The sequence below is a fragment of the Anarhichas minor genome, unplaced genomic scaffold (genome assembly GCF_050575085.1).
Source record: "Anarhichas minor isolate MPS153535 unplaced genomic scaffold, ASM5057508v1 ptg000154l, whole genome shotgun sequence".
In the NCBI taxonomy this organism is placed as follows: Eukaryota; Metazoa; Chordata; class Actinopteri; order Perciformes; family Anarhichadidae; genus Anarhichas; species Anarhichas minor.
In genome coordinates this window covers 186,656-203,825 of record NW_027466600.1, presented here as the reverse complement: position 1 = coordinate 203,825, position 17,170 = coordinate 186,656, and the positions used below count along the sequence as shown (strand labels likewise).

The window sequence follows — 17,170 nt, the reverse complement described above, 5'->3', positions numbered from 1 at the left end:
TCACTGTGTCTGTGACATCACTTTAACTTTACCTGAGGGAATTTTATTCTGAAAGTTTCCACGTTAACTTTACCTGAAGGGATTTTATTCTGAAAGGTTCCAGTTTAATTGAGGATTTTATTCTGAAAGTTTTCAGTTTCATTGAGAGGATTTTATTGTGAAAGTTTCCAGTTTAACTGAGGGGATTTTATTGTGAAAGTTTCCTGTTTAACTCAGGGGATTTTATTGTGAAAGTCTCCTGTTTAACTCGGGATTTTATTCTGAAAGTTTCCTGTTTAACTCAGGGGATTTTATTCTGAAATATTCCAGTTTAACCTGAAGGGATTTTATTCTGAATTTTTTTTTTTATTGGTTTATTTAATAAGGGACAGTTCACATTAATAAAGACATTTCTGTAAATGCGCCAGAGTTAAAGCCAAAAGGCTATTTTTCATCTGTAGTCCCAAGAGGCAGATGTTACAAAATAAACCTAAAAACAATGTAAGATTAAATTTAAAAGGTTATACAATATTGACGCTTTACAAAGCGTGCAGAAACAATGGAAAAAAAGTGAGAATATTAATATACGTAGTATCACTCAGGAGACTTATACATTGTCAAGTACTAACAAGACAACACAGAGGCTCTCAAAGTCAACACACAACGAAAATAAAATGAGGGATGACTATGTTAAAATAGAAACTTGGACTAAAGACAATATTATGATGCAATTGTTAGACACTAAAAAACATCCACGTCAGGCACAAAACAAAAGCATGCAGAGTGTGTGAAATACATAAATCAGTCAGACACAGCTAACAACAATAAGAGACATGCATGCAGGTAGATGAGGGTCGACCGGCAAATTCAAGACAGACGGGTGACAGCAGACAGACGGGTGACAGACGAGACGGGTGACAGCAGACAGACGGGTAACAACAGACAAGACGGGTGACAGCAGACAAGACGGGTGACAGCAGACAGACGGGTAACAACAGACAGACGGGTGACAGCAGACAGACGGGTGACAGCAGACAGACGGGTGACAACAGACAAGACGGGTGACAGCAGACAGACGGGTGACAACAGACAGCCTGAAGCCAGGAGGAGGCAGTCGAGATTAGCCAATAGGAATTAAGATGGACAAAAGGGGAGGGAATTTCAAACTGTAAACGGAAGTGCTGGGAAAGAATTCGCTCTCTTTCCTCTGGTCTCATCGGGAGGGCAGCTGTGCTTCTACTGGGATCAGGGTAAAATGCTTCTCTGCGCAGAGAATATATATCTATAGATACTGTAATTAATGTGCTTCATTGTGTAATTGTATTAGATTCAGTAGGATTAAATACTTTTTGATTGTAAACCAGTTTATGGTAGATTTTATTATCGCAGCGTCTCTACTGTAAACAGCAGTTGGAGCGTGAGCTGCGGCCTTCTCTCTGTGGGGTAGAATTCAAGCCTCCACAAGTCACCGGATCCATCCAGGTGAGACTGAGCTCGTTGCAGCAGGTAGATGATGGCGTCGCCCACCCCCACATGAGGCTGATATGCAAATTGCAGAGGGTCCAGTGAGGATTTCACCTGCGGTCGGAGGTGGGCCAAGACCAGCCTCTCCAGCACCTTCATCACATGGGATGTGAGGGCAACTGGTCGGTAGTCATTGAGGCCAGATGGTGTCGTCTTCTTTGGTACAGGAACCAGGCATGACGTCTTCCACAGCACCGGGACTTCCTCCTGCTTCAGGTTCAGGTTGAAGAGGTGTTGAAGGACATTAGACAGCTGGATGGCGCAGGTCTTCAGGACCCTGGGGCTAATGGCATCAGGTCCCGCAGCCTTTCCTTGATGGAGTCGCTCCAGCTGTCTTCTCACCTGGTCAGTCGTCAGAGAGAGGGGGGGAGGGCGGTCATAGTGTCGGTGGTGGCAGAGCCCTTTGAAGAGGAGGGCTCTGAGTCCATGCAGCTCACCAGGGGGGAACTTACATATGTAGTTAAAGGGAAATATATCATCTTTGCAAAGATTTGGGCTCATTCATGGAGTTTCTGGAGGGAGATCTTGTTGTAACCCTGTAGTCTACCGTTTTCCTTTTTGTTTCCCTTCCACGTTTTTGTTTCCTTCTTCTCTCATTGGTCACATTAGGGGATGTGGGAGCATTCTATTTGTGGGGTATAATATCTATCTATCTGTGCATGTACATATCTGTCACCCTCTACTGTTATCTTTATTTTTGTTTCTGCTGAGAAACAGTCAGTAACGCCCAACAACAACACATGCCATAGATATCTTTATTTGAAATATCTCCAAGTGCCCATGTGTACCTTTTGATGTGCCTTGTTCTGTCTTGTGTTTGTGTTTTGTGGAAAAGACAATAAAAACATTTGTCAAAAAAAATAAGCGCCACTTCGCAACAGTCACGTTTGATCCTGTGACGAGACGATCGCGCGTGTGTGTGTGTGTGTGTGTGTGTGAGACAAGAGTGAACGACGGTGACGGTTACAGACTTTTTCACCTGAGATTTGAATGATAATTTGGAATCAAAAAGTACTCCGAGATACTTGTAGTCAGGTACAACCCGTAGCCTCTCCCCAGATACACAAACATCCGGCTCTACACTACCAGTTTGTTTTGGTAAAAAACATACACACTGTTTTGGATACGTTTAGTTGTAAACAGCATTGCTTTAACCATGCAGTTACATGAACCATGGAGTTAGTGAGTTCATTTGCCACTTGTCCCATTTTGCTACCATGCAAGTAAATCAGTGTCATCTGCATACATTTGGATGTTGGTGTCAGGGCATGCTGATGGCAGATCATTGATATATAAAGAGAACAGCAGTGGGCCCAGGACAGATCCTTGTGGGACGCCTGTGGACAAGTGGAGGGCGGTAGATTGATAGTTCTGTATTTGGACATACTGTGATCTATTTAGCAAATACGATTCAATCCATTTAAGTGTACCTGAGGAGAAATTGTAGCTGGGCAACTTGGACAAAAGAATGCGATGGTTAACAGTGTCAAATACCTTCTTGAGATCAAGAAACACAACTCCAACAACTCCCCCTTTGTCCAATAGAAATTCGATTTTTTTCTGTGAAGAAACAGGTGGCTGTCTCACTAGAATAATTGGCTCTGAAGCCGAATTGCATTGAATGAAGGGCAAAAGAACTGGTATTCAAACGGCAGATCATTTGCTCAGCTACCAACTTCTCTGCAACTTTTGATATTGTTGGCAGGATACTGATGGGTCTGTAGTTACAGGTAGAAAGGGGAAAGTCTAGTCTGAAGTCTAGTCTGGAGTCTAGCTTGTAGTCTAGTCTGAAGTCTAGTCTGAAGTCTGGTCTGAAGTCTAGCCTCGAGTCTAGTCTGGAGTATAGTCTGGAGTCTAGTCTGAAGTCTAGCCTGGAGTCTAGTCTGGAGTCTAGTCTGGAGTCTAGTCTGAAGTCTAGCCTGGAGTCTAGTCTGGAGTCTAGTCTGGAGTCTAGTCTGGAGTCTAGCCTGGAGTTTAAACTGAATGTTTGTGATCACACCATGAAGCTGAAAGCTCCTTATAAAGCTAGTAAGGGACCCTTGAGTCGGGATCGTCACCAGATATCTTGTTTCTATCGGCTCCACCAGACAACACTGACTTAACTATTAAAACATGTGAACTATGTTATATTAAATTATAAGTTTTGAGTTACTTTGACCAGAAGCCTTTGTGGACCGTGTATCATTGGATCCTTAGTTGTGTTCAGAGGAGATAAAAGAAGAAAGAGAAACTAAAAACCAGAGATTCTTTAATGGAGTTCAATCTGCTTTTCAGAAAACGTTTATTCTTCACAGAAGCAGCGCAGAGAGGAACCAGCTGATGATAAACAGGTTAAAAACAGACACAACCGTCAAAACATCAGCTGTGTTCGGTAGAATCCGTCAGATGGACATACTGAAGCCTCGTGACACTTCACGACACCTCAAGACGTTTGGCGGCACACGTTTTGCGGGTTTTCAGCCGGCCAGCCAATCAGATTCGATGCAACGAGCAGGCTGCGCAGCAGCTCGACCAATCGTCGTCTGGAGAGGCTCCGGACGGTCCGCCGCGTGCCGCCTCTGAGCCGCGACGTCCCATCCACTCTGCTGGGCGACCTGCCGCTCTCTGCCGCTCCGTGCCGCTCCAGCAGGACGTCGCAGCAGCGGTAGCTAGCCGACAGGCCGCCGCTGCTCTCTGGCTGAGATGCGACTGAAGCTCCGGAGACTCGTTCTCATCCAGAACCGAACCGAAGCGGACTGATCCGGGTTTAGTAAGGTACCGAGACCACCGTCATTTCACCGGTAAAATAACGGGAGCGAGGTGTGTGGGTGTGTGTGTGTGTGTTGGTGTCTGTGCGTGTGCGTGCGTGTGCGTGCGTGTGTGTGGAGTCACAGCAGATGTTCACGTGAAGGAGGAGAAGGAGACTCGGTGACAGGAAGCCATGAAGAGCAGGAGGTGGTGATGAAGAGGAGCAGCAGTAAATACTGAGGCCTCCTCCTTCATCCTCTTCTCCTTTTCTTCATCACCTCCTCTTCCTCTCTATCTCTTTATTTTACTGTATTATTTATATTACTAAACTATTTTTATTTATATTTTACTGTATTATTTATATTATTAAACTATTTTTATTTATATTTTACTGTATTATTTATATTACTAAACTATTTTTATTTATATTTTACTGTATTATTTACATTATTAAACTATTTTTATTTATATTTTACTGTATTATTTATATTATTAAACTATTTTTATTTGACTGTATTATTTATATTATTAAACTATTATTTTAATTTTAATTTTATTATTTATTCGTTCTTCATTGTTATTTTCACTGTGGTTTTATTTTGAAGGACAATCTACCGTACTTCCGTTTCTTCGCAGCCATTTAATCCTTTTCCCACAATGCTTTGTGTCCGCTGCTTCCTGTTTATTGTGACCGTCTCCACCGGTTAAAACATTACCGTTTATGTCTCCGTGTCTCCGTCTAAAGCTCGGTGAGTAACCGAATCACGACTCGTTTGACCGCGGAATCCGGTTACCGTCGTTTATTCCGCCGCTCGCTCTTTTATTTTGACAGTTTACGTTCAGGGAGGAGAAGATCCCTCCGCTTCCTCATCACGGCCCCGACACTCTGCTCACATACGGCTCTATTTAACTCCTCCTCGCTTTACGACCAACGGGAAACACGTTTTTAAACGTTTTACGTTATTAAACGTAACTAACGGATGTTGTGATGAGTTCGGCTTTCAGATAAACAGAATCAGATGTAAGTTAAGAGGAAATGTCCTCGTTAATAAAATGGATGCGCTGCCAGTAACCGCCCTCCGCGCGACAGTCTGTGGTCGTAATCCGGAGAGAAGAGAGAACCTGTCTAAATGTTTAAATAATAACATGTTGATCATATGTGATTCAATAATAACATGTTGATCATGAGTGTGATTAAATAATAACGGATTCATTAGAGTCGGTCTGGACTAAAGAGAGAGAGAGAGAGGTTCAGTGCATAGTGAGGCTCTCTCTCTTAAAACCACTGATTTATGAACGTAGTCCGGTTCAGTCCAACATAATGAATGAAAACGTCTCTTAACGTCCGTGATGATCAGATTTAATAATATTAATATATTATATAAATATTAATATTATTAAAGTGTTAGGAGGTCAGAGGTCACCTGTGTTTATTAATGACATCATCGGGTCAAACTGACCTCAGATCTGCTCTTTGTTTACTATCACGTGATTATTGTTTGTTCATTTAAATTATACTGATAATAATATATATATATGTATATGTCATGAAGGTTTATTATTTTATTGTTTTATATTCATATTAAATAAATTCTACATTACATGTTATATTATGATAATAACAACAATGATGTGTGTATTCTGTCACATCTAACTTCTTCTCCCCTTCTTCCTCCTCCCCCCCCCCCCACAAGGCTGTAGCCCCTCCCCCCTTACAGGGCTGTAGCTCCTCCCCACTTACAGAGCTGTAGCCCCTCCCCCCTCTACAGAGCTGTAGCTCCTCCCCACTTATAGAGCTGTAGCTCCTCCTCCCCTACAGAGCTGTAGCCCCTCCCACCCACACAGAGCTGTAGCTCCTCCCTCCCTTACAGAGCTTTAGCTCCTCCCCCTCTACAGAGCTGTAGCTCCTCCTCCCCTACAGAGCTGTAGCTCCTCCTCCCCTACAGAGCTGTAGCTCCTCCCCTCCCCTGGTTTAGGTCTAGGATGGAGGACCCGGTCTCAGAGTCTGATGCTCTGGGAGCAGACTTCATCACGGTGGAGTTGGACACTCAGCCCATCGAGTATGTGGTGAAGTGGGCCGAGGTCGGCTCTAAGTTCACCATCTCCTGCGTGAAGAAGGACTCGGACGACCCGGCGGACCTGACGGAGCAGCTGAAGGTGGAGACGGAGGAGTCCTTCTTCGCTCCCTACGAGGAGGTGTTCCCCTGTGAGGTGACGGAGCAGAGCGTGGAGATCAAGACAGACTCTGATGACGAGGAGGACGAAGAGGAGGAGGAGGACACCGAGGAGGAGGAGGCACCGGTGGAGGCAGGCGTTAGCCGGACAGACGGAGAGGTAGACTCGGACCTGGCCGACTTTGAGCCGGACGAGCGTCAGTACCGCTGCAGCTACTGTGGGAAGAGCTACAGCCACGCCTCCAGTCTGTACCGGCACCAGCAGACGCACAGCGGCAAGACCACCGGGGGCCCGATGCCGCCCGCCAAGAGGGCCCTGGAGCCCCCCCACCAGGAGGCCCGCTACACCTGCCCCCACTGTGGGATGAGCTTCAAAGGCAGCAGGTAACGGTCCTCATTGATTCTCTTTGTGTCCTTCATTGATTCTGTTTCTCTTCATGTCCTTCATTGATTCTGATTCTCTTCGTGTCCTACATTGATTCTGTTTCTCTTCATGTCCTTCATTGATTCTGATTCTCTTCATGTCCTTCATTGATTCTGATTCTCTTCATGTCCTACATTGATTCTGATTCTCTTCATGTCCTTCATTGATTCTGTTTCTCTTTGTGTCCTTCATTGATTCTGTTTCTCTTTGTGTCCTTCATTGATTCTGTTTCTCTTCATGTCCTTCATTGATTCTGATTCTCTTCATGTCCTTCATTGATTCTGTTTCTCTTCATGTCCTACATTGATTCTGTTTCTCTTTGTGTCCTTCATTGATTCTGATTCTCTTCATGTCCTTCATTGATTCTGTTTCTCTTCATGTCCTTCATTGATTCTGTTTCTCTTTGTGTCCTTCATTGATTCTGATTCTCTTCATGTCCTTCATTGATTCTGTTTCTCTTCATGTCCTTCATTGATTCTGTTTCTCTTTGTGTCCTTCATTGATTCTGTTTCTCTTCATGTCCATTGATTCTGTTTCTCTTCATGTCCTTCATTGATTCTGTTTCTCTTTGTGTCCTTCATTGATTCTGTTTCTCTTCATGTCCTTCATTGATTCTGTTTCTCTTCATGTCCTTCATTGATTCTGTTTCTCTTTGTGTCCTTCATTGATTCTGTTTCTCTTTGTGTCCTTCATTGATTCTGTTTCTCTTTGTGTCCTTCATTGATTCTGTTTCTCTTTGTGTCCTTCATTGATTCTGTTTCTCTTCGTGTCCTTCATTGATTCTGTTTCTCTTCATGTCCTTCATTGATTCTGTTTCTCTTCGTGTCCTTCATTGATTACGTGTCTCTTCATTGATTACCTGTATCTTCATTGATTACCTGTCTCTTTGTGTCTCTTCATTGATTACGTGTCTCTTCATTGACTACCTGTCTCTTCATTGATTACGTGTCTCTTCATTAATTATGTCTCTTCATTGATTACCTGTCTCGTCATTGATTACGTGTCTCTTCGTGTCTCTTCATTGATTACGTGTCTCTTCATTGATTACCTGTCTCTTCATTGATTACGTGTCTCTTCATTGATTACGTGTCTCTTCATTGATTACGTGTCTCTTTATTGATTACCTGTCTCTTCATTGATTACGTGTCTCTTCATTAATTATGTGTCTCTTCATTGATTACGTGTCTCTTCATTGATTACGTGTCTCTTCGTTGATTACCTGTCTCTTCGTGTCGCTTCATTGATTACGTGTCTCTTTGTTGATTACGTGTCTCTTCGTTGATTACGTCTCTTCATTGATTACCTGTCTCTTCGTGTCTCTTCATTGATTACGTGTCTCTTCATTGATTACCTGTCTCTTCATTGATTACGTGTCTCTTCATTGATTATCTGTCTCTTGATTGATTACCTGTCTCTTTGTGTCTCTTCGTTGATTACGTGTCTCTTCATTGATTACCTGTCTCTTCATTGATTACGTGTCTCTTCATTGATTACCTGTCTCTTTGTGTCTCTTTATTGATTACGTGTCTCTTCATTGATTACCTGTCTCTTTGTGTCTCTTTATTGATTATGTGTCTCTTCATTGATTATCTGTCTCTTCGTGTCTCTTCGTTGATTACGTGTCTCTTCGTTGATTACGTGTCTCTTTATTGATTACCTGTCTCTTCATTGATTACGTGTCTCTTCATTGATTACGTGTCTCTTCATTGATCACCTGTCTCTTCGTGTCTCTTCATTGATTACGTCTCTTCGTGTCTCTTCATTGATTATGTCTCTTCATTGATTACCTGTCTCTTTGTGTCTCTTCATTGATTACGTGTCTCTTCGTGTCTCTTCATTGATTACGTGTCTCTTCATTGTTTCCTGTCTCTTCGTGTCTCTTCATTGATTACGTGTCTCTTCGTGTCTCTTCATTGAAAATGTGTCTCTTATTGATTGCCTGTCTCTTCATTGATTACCTGTCTCTTCATTGATTACCTGTCTCTTCATGTCTCTTCATTAATTACGTGTCTCTTCATTGATTACCTGTCTCTTCATTGATTACCTGTCTCTTTGTGTCTCTTCATTGATTACGTGTCTCTTCGTGTCTCTTCATTGATTACGTGTCTCTTCATTGATTACCTGTCTCTTCGTGTCTCTTCATTGATTACGTGTCTCTTCGTGTCTCTTCATTGATTACGTGTCTCTTCGTGTCTCTTCATTGATTATGTGTCTCTTTATTGATTGCCTGTCTCTTCATTGATTGCCTGTCTCTTCATTGATTACCTGTCTCTTTATTGATTACCTGTCTCTTCATGTCTCTTCATTAATTACGTGTCTCTTCATTGATTACCTGTCTCTTCATTGATTACCCGTCTCTTCATTAATTACGTGTCTCTTCATTGATTACGTGTCTCTTTATTGATTACCTGTCTCTTCATTGATTACGTGTCTCTTCATTAATTATGTGTCTCTTCATTGATTACGTGTCTCTTCATTGATTACGTGTCTCTTCGTTGATTATCTGTCTCTTCGTGTCGCTTCATTGATTACGTGTCTCTTTGTTGATTACGTGTCTCTTCGTTGATTACGTCTCTTCATTGATTACCTGTCTCTTCGTGTCTCTTCATTGATTACGTGTCTCTTCATTGATTACCTGTCTCTTCATTGATTACGTGTCTCTTCATTGATTATGTCTCTTCATTGATTACCTGTCTCTTTGTGTCTCTTCGTTGATTACGTGTCTCTTTATTGATTACGTGTCTCTTTATTGATTACCTGTCTCTTCATTGATTAGGTGTCTCTTCATTGATTACGTGTCTCTTCATTGATCACCTGTCTCTTCATTGATTACGTCTCTTCGTGTCTCTTCATTGATTATGTGTCTCTTCATTGATTACCTGTCTCTTTGTGTCTCTTCATTGATTACGTGTCTCTTCGTGTCTCTTCATTGATTACGTGTCTCTTCATTGTTTCCTGTCTCTTCGTGTCTCTTCATTGATTACGTGTCTCTTCGTGTCTCTTCATTGAAAATGTGTCTCTTTATTGATTGCCTGTCTCTTCATTGATTGCCTGTCTCTTCATTGATTACCTGTCTCTTCATGTCTCTTCATTAATTACGTGTCTCTTCATTGATTACCTGTCTCTTCATTGATTACCTGTCTCTTCATTAATTACGTGTCTCTTCATTGATTACCTGTCTCTTCATGTCTCTTCATTAATTACGTGTCTCTTCATTGATTACCTGTCTCTTCATGTCTCTTCATTAATTACGTGTCTCTTCATTGATTACCTGTCTCTTCATTGATTACCTGTCTCTTCATTAATTTCGTGTCTCTTCATTGATTACATGTCTCTTCGTGTCTCTTCATTGATTACGTGTCTCTTCGTGTGTCTCTTCATTGATTGCCTGTCTCTTCATTGATTACGTGTCTCTTCATTGATTACGTGTCTCTTTGTGTGTCTCTTCATTGATTATGTGTCTCTTTATTGATTGCCTGTCTCTTCATTGATTACGTTTCTCTTCATTGATTGCCTGTCTCTTCATTGATTACCTGTCTCTTCGTGTCTCTTCATTGATTACCTGTCTCTTCATGTCTCCTCATTGATTGCGTGTCTCTTCATTGCAGGATGTTGGGGAGTCACCTGCGGCTGCACGGTAAAAGGAGGATCCATCCCTGTAACATCTGTGGTAAAGAGTTCAACCACAGCTCCAGTCTGTCGCGTCACCGCCTCATCCACAAGAAGGGGAGGGGCCTCCCCAAAGACGTCAAAGACGTCGCCCTCGGTCCCAACATGGCCGCCCTGCGCCACTCGCTAAAGGCCGGCAGCAAGAACAAGAAGCCCAAGAGGCAGCAGAGGCAGCATCAGCAGCAGCAGCACGCGGCGTCGGCGGCCATCTTGGAGAGTCATGGCGGCGATAAGTTCTACGCCTGCCCTCAGTGTGACATGAGCTTCAGGACGTCCACACAGCTCTCCAAGCACCAGGTGACCCACGTCAAGGACCTGCTGGACAACTACACACCGGGCAAGGAGAACCTGGGAGAGACCTCGTCAGACCTCAAGATCCGACTCAAGCTCTGCTCCCGGGACAAGCCCAACTTCTACACCCTCTGCAAGAAGAACCGGCGCCGCCGGGCGGGTCGGGCCAGCAAACGAGCCTCCACCATCTCTGAAGAGGAGGTGGGAGGAGGAGGAGGAGGAGGAGCCGGTCGACACGGGTGCAGCCAGTGTGGGAAGAGGTTTAGCCACGCCTCCAGTCTGGCTCGGCACCAGCAGACCCACCGTGCTAGCGGTGGGAAGCTGCAGCAGCACCACCAGAAGCAGATCCATGTCAAGACCGGACTCCCCGCCAAGACCAAGACCTACACCTGCGCGGCCTGCAACAAGACCTTCATGCACTCGTCCAGCTTCTCCCGCCACAAGAAGGCCCATCTGGAGGAGGAGCAACGGGCCGCCGCCGCCAAGCGCCGGAAGAGGGTCGTCCTAGACGAAACTGCTCCGCTGGAGTCTGACTCCGAGTGACGGTTCGGATCGTTTTTTTCGACCTGTTCTGGGTTGGTTCTGAATCAGCACTGACTGGTTCTGGACTGGTTTGGGGCCAGTTCTGGAAAAGTTCTAATTTAAAAGGTTCTGGACCAGTTCTCCACCAGTTCTGGACCAGTTGGAGACAGATTCTGCGCTGCCAGGTTTTGTGAACTGGACCTGGTTCTTCTCTGGTGTAGATATCAGCAGGACATCTCCATATATGGTCGTACCAGACCGTTAGCTCTTAAGGATGGGATTCGATTTAAAGTGTTACCCAAGCCCCGCCCATCGCCCCGCCCCTCCACCTGTCTGTCAGGTTGCACATGGACACTTTCATTCTGCCGCCTCTACACTCCATTTCCCATCAGCCACCTGGGCAGAGAGCTGAGAACTACTGTCAGCTAATTTCCCATCAGCCCCGTTACCCGAATGAAGTAGACATTCAATGTCAGAGTGGAGGCCATCTTTATAGCTGACTCATTCAACACAGCACGCAGTGCATTCTGGGAAACTGTTCCTCCAAAGAACTTTGTGCAGGTTCAGGTCTGATATGGTTCAGGTCTGATGTGGTTCAGGTTTATGTTCTTTCCTCCCAGACTGGTTGTGATTGGCTGAAGTTCTTTGCCGGTGCAGCGCTGCGATTGCTCGAGCCGGCGTTTCCTCCACATTAACGTTTGCATGAAGCTAGTCGGCCATGTTTGTAGTTTTTCGGCGGTGTTGTGGAGGTCGAAGGGTGAACTGCACTTCTTATTTATGAATTTGGAACAATGTTGTAATATATAAATATTTAAATGTGACTGACAAGTAAAAAAGACAAAAACTGCCCTTGTTACCGTAGCAACACCACCGCCACCTTCGTTGTTCTTCGTCTTCATCGGGCAGACAGGAAGTCCAGCTTTTCAAAGTTAAAGCCTCCTTAAAGAGACAAAAGAATCCAGAATAAAACAGACGTATGTGAAGTTATTTAAAGACGGGCGTCTTGGACCAATCAGGGACCAGGTCTTCTCCCCCCCCCAAGCCGTCTGACGGCAGAAGACACTTTGAGTTTGTGAAAACAACCTTTTACTGTGTGAATTGGATTTAATTTAATTTAATGGTGAAACTATTTATACGTGTGTCGCACTACGAGCCTCCTGTAGAAGATGCTCCTCAGCTCCTCTTCTTGTCCTCCGTACTTTGTTTGATTGGTTTCCAGCGGAGCTTCACCTGCAGATAGAAGGTTGTTCGTCATCGTGTCGTGTTTAACAATAGAATAAAAACCCCAGTTGACATGTTTTGTCTTGCGTTTTGTAATAAACCTTAAAAAAGAAGTTTCCTCTGTTTGTCTTCACTGACCCTGAAGGGGTGCTACGGAAGCCCAGAGAGGGCTTTTTAAATCACATTTTATGGAAAACAATTCTTTCTGCTGCGAAAAAATGAGATAAAAAAAGGATCCTGCAAATTTTGATGACTTAGTTTCTCAGAAAAAGTTTCAAATGTATGAGATACTACGTTACTTTACATACTAGTTATTTCAAGATGCTTGCTTGTTATTGGAGAAAGTAAACATAGTATAGTATGACTAATTATAGACCGATTTCTAACCCTCCCTTCCTCTAAGATCCTTGAGAAATCAGTTGTGTGACTTTCTACGTAACAATAGTTTATTTAAGGATTTTCAGTCAGGATTTAGAAAGCATCAAAGCACAGAGACAGCTCTTGTGAAAAATAACTAATGACCTTCTAACTGCATCAGACAAAGGACTTGTCTCTGTTCTTGTCCTGTTAGACATTAGTGCTGCGTTCGACACTATAGTCCACTACATCCTGTTGCAGAGACTAGAACATTATATTGGCATCAAAAGAACCGCAATGAACTGGTTTGGATCCTATTTATCGGATTGATCTCAGTTTGAAAACGATGAAGCCTCGATGAAGACCAACGTCAGTAATGGAGTTCCACAAGGTTCTGTGCTTGGACCAATCTTGTTCACCTTATATATGCTTCCTTTAGGCAATATTATCAGAAAACACTCTATAAACTTTCATTGTTATGCAGATGATACTCAATTATATATATCGATCAAACCAGATGAAACCAACCAGCTCACTAAACTGCAAACATGCTGATTACTAACTTTGCTTCGCGTCTTTGTGCTTCTCTCCTCACAGGTTCCGTGGATTGTGGTTTCATCTGGACCCTGGTCCTTCCTCCCACCATGACCCTGCTGACTCCCACTGATAATATAATTTTTTATTATTACTCACATTACTAATTTTATATTACCGATACCATTAACGAACATTATTGACCTGCTTCTTCACCAGAGTCTCTGTGTATTCTCACCTCACAGGTTGCTGTGTGTCCGGGTTATACCTAGACCTGGTCTTGGTTCCAATGTGAGGGTTCCGGGACAAGAGGATATCAAATGTGTACATATTGTAAAGCCCTCTGAGGCAAATTTGTAATTTTGGGCAATACAAAAATGAATTGAATTGAAAGTGTAGGATGTCACAAAAAGTCAGTTATAGAGTCAGTATAGTATGTTGTTTAGAGTCATATTACATTGTTATAAAGTCAGTATAGTATGTCGTTTAGAGTCATATTACATTGTCATAAAGTCAGTGTGGTAAGTCGTTTAGAGTCATATTACATTGTCATAAAGTCAGTGTGGTATGTCGTTTAGAGTCATATTACATTGTCATGAAGTCAGTGTGGTATGTCGTTTAGAGTCATATTACATTGTCATGAAGTCAGTGTGGTATGTCGTTTAGAGTCATATTACATTGTCATGAAGTCAGTGTGGTATGTCGTTTAGAGTCATATTACATTGTCATGAAGTCAGTGTGGTATGTCGTTTAGAGTCATATTACATTGTCATGAAGTCAGTGTGGTATGTCGTTTAGAGTCATATTACATTGTCATGAAGTCAGTGTGGTATGTCGTTTAGAGTCATATTACATTGTCATGAAGTCAGTGTGGTATGTCGTTTAGAGTCATATTACATTGTCATGAAGTCAGTGTGGTATGTCGTTTAGAGTCATATTACATTGTCATGAAGTCAGTGTGGTATGTCGTTTAGAGTCATATTACATTGTCATGAAGTCAGTGTGGTATGTCGTTTAGAGTCATATTACATTGTCATGAAGTCAGTGTGGTATGTCGTTTAGAGTCATATTACATTGTCATGAAGTCAGTGTGGTATGTCGTTTAGAGTCATATTACATTGTCATGAAGTCAGTGTGGTATGTCGTTTAGAGTCATATTACATTGTCATGAAGTCAGTGTGGTATGTCGTTTAGAGTCATATTACATTGTCATGAAGTCAGTGTGGTATGTCGTTTAGAGTCATATTACATTGTCATGAAGTCAGTGTGGTATGTCGTTTAGAGTCATATTACATTGTCATGAAGTCAGTGTGGTATGTCGTTGTGAGTCATATTACATTGTCATGAAGTCAGTGTGGTATGTCGTTTAGAGTCATATTACATTGTCATGAAGTCAGTGTGGTATGTCCTTTAGAGTCATATTACATTGTCATGAAGTCAGTGTGGTATGTCGTTTAGAGTCATATTACATTGTCATGAAGTCAGTGTGGTATGTCGTTTAGAGTCATATTACATTGTTATGAAGTCAGTATGGTATGTCGTTTCGTCATATTACATTGTCATGAAGTCAGTATATGTCGTTTAGAGTCATACTACATTGTTATGAAGTCAGTATGGTATGTCGTTTCGTCATATTACATTGTCATGAAGTCAGTATAATATGTCGTTTAGAGTCATATTACATTGTTATGAAGTCAGTATGGTATGTCGTTTAGAGTCATATTACATTGTTATGAAGTCAGTATGGTATGTCGTTTAGAGTCATATTACATTGTTATGAAGTCAGTATGATATGTCGTTTAGTCATATTACATTGTCATGAAGTCAGTATAATATGTCGTTTAGAGTCATATTACATTGTTATGACGTCAGTATGGTATGTCGTTTAGTCATATTACATTGTTATGAAGTCAGTATGGTATGTCGTTTAGTCATATTAAATTGTTATGAAGTCAGTGTGGTATGTCGTTTCGTCATATTACATTGTCATGAAGTCAGTATAATATGTCGTTTAGAGTCATATTACATTGTTATGAAGTCAGTATGGTATGTCGTTTCGTCATATTACATTGTCATGAAGTCAGTATAATATGTCGTTTAGAGTCATATTACATTGTTATGAAGTCAGTATGGTATGTCGTTTAGAGTCATATTACATTGTTATGAAGTCAGTATGGTATGTCGTTTAGAGTCATATTACATTGTTATAAAGTCAGTGTGGTATGTCGTTTAGTCATATTACATTGTCATGAAGTCACTGTGGTATGTCGTTTAGAGTCATATTACATTGTCATGAAGTCAGCATTAAGTCAGTGTGGTATGTCGTTTAGAGTCATATTACATTGTCATAAAGTCAGTGTGGTATGTCGTTTAGAGTCATATTACATTGTCATAAAGTCAGTGTGGTATGTCGTTTAGTCATTTTACATTGTCATGAAGTCAGTGTGGTATGTCGTTTAGAGTCATATTACATTGTCATGAAGTCAGCATTAAGTCAGTGTGGTATGTCGTTTCGAGTCATATTACATTGTCATGAAGTCAGTGTGGTATGTCGTTTCGCGTCATATTACATTGTCATGAAGTCAGTGTGGTATGTCGTTTAGAGTCATATTACATTGTCATGAAGTCAGTGTGGTATGTCGTTTAGAGTCATATTACATTGTTATGAAGTCAGTGTGGTATGTCGTTTAGAGTCATATTACATTGTTATGAAGTCAGTATGGTATGTCGTTTAGAGTGATATTACATTGTCATGAAGTCAGTGTGGTATGTCGTTTCGTCATATTACATTGTCATGAAGTCAGTATAATATGTCGTTTCGTCATATTACATTGTCATGAAGTCAGTATAATATGTCGTTTAGAGTCATATTACATTGTTATGAAGTCAGTATGGTATGTCGTTTAGAGTCATATTACATTGTTATGAAGTCAGTATGGTATGTCGTTTAGAGTCATATTACATTGTTATAAAGTCAGTGTGGTATGTCGTTTAGTCATATTACATTGTCATGAAGTCACTGTGGTATGTCGTTTAGAGTCATATTACATTGTCATGAAGTCAGCATTAAGTCAGTGTGGTATGTCGTTTAGAGTCATATTACATTGTCATAAAGTCAGTGTGGTATGTCGTTTAGAGTCATATTACATTGTCATAAAGTCAGTGTGGTATGTCGTTTAGTCATTTTACATTGTCATGAAGTCAGTGTGGTATGTCGTTTAGAGTCATATTACATTGTCATGAAGTCAGCATTAAGTCAGTGTGGTATGTCGTTTCGAGTCATATTACATTGTCATGAAGTCAGTGTGGTATGTCGTTTCGCGTCATATTACATTGTCATGAAGTCAGTGTGGTATGTCGTTTAGAGTCATATTACATTGTCATGAAGTCAGTGTGGTATGTCGTTTAGAGTCATATTACATTGTTATGAAGTCAGTGTGGTATGTCGTTTAGAGTCATATTACATTGTTATGAAGTCAGTGTGGTATGTCGTTTAGAGTCATATTACATTGTTATGAAGTCAGTGTGGTATGTCGTTTAGAGTCATATTACATTGTTATGAAGTCAGTATGGTATGTCGTTTAGAGTCATATTACATTGTCATGAAGTCAGTGTGGTATGTCGTTTAGAGTCATATTACATTGTCATGAAGTCAGTGTGGTATGTCGTTTAGAGTCATATTACATTGTCATGAAGTCAGTGTGGTATGTCGTTTAGAGTCATATTACATTGTCATGAAGTCAGCATG

At 41.7% G+C, this 17,170-nt stretch overlaps 1 protein-coding gene across 4 annotated transcripts; it reads left to right on the top strand.

Annotated features, from left to right (window-relative positions):
• The first annotated feature begins 4,080 nt into the window (after window positions 1-4,080).
• On the top strand, window positions 4,081-12,644 carry LOC142943706 (uncharacterized). Of its 4 annotated transcripts, none has more exons than XM_076085373.1 (3): window positions 4,081-4,257; window positions 5,925-6,788; window positions 10,437-12,644. In XM_076085373.1, exons 2-3 carry the CDS (start codon window positions 6,214-6,216, stop codon window positions 11,329-11,331), a joined length of 1,470 nt encoding a protein of 489 aa, XP_075941488.1. In that variant the 5' UTR covers window positions 4,081-4,257; window positions 5,925-6,213; the 3' UTR covers window positions 11,332-12,644. The 4 variants fall into 4 exon arrangements, with proteins under 4 accessions (XP_075941488.1, XP_075941487.1, XP_075941484.1 ...); XM_076085372.1 differs by having other exon boundaries at window positions 4,081-4,283; XM_076085369.1 differs by lacking the exon at window positions 4,081-4,257 and adding an exon at window positions 4,850-4,979.
• The last annotated feature ends 4,526 nt before the right edge of the window (window positions 12,645-17,170 follow it).

Coding starts and splice junctions, on each gene's coding strand:
- LOC142943706 (XM_076085373.1), top strand. CDS start 6,214: ATGGAGGACCCGGTCTCAGAGTCTGATGCTCTGGGAGCAGACTTCATC. Junction 6,789..10,436: donor ATGAGCTTCAAAGGCAGCAG/GTAACGGTCCTC, acceptor TCTTCATTGCAG/GATGTTGGGGAGTCACCTGC.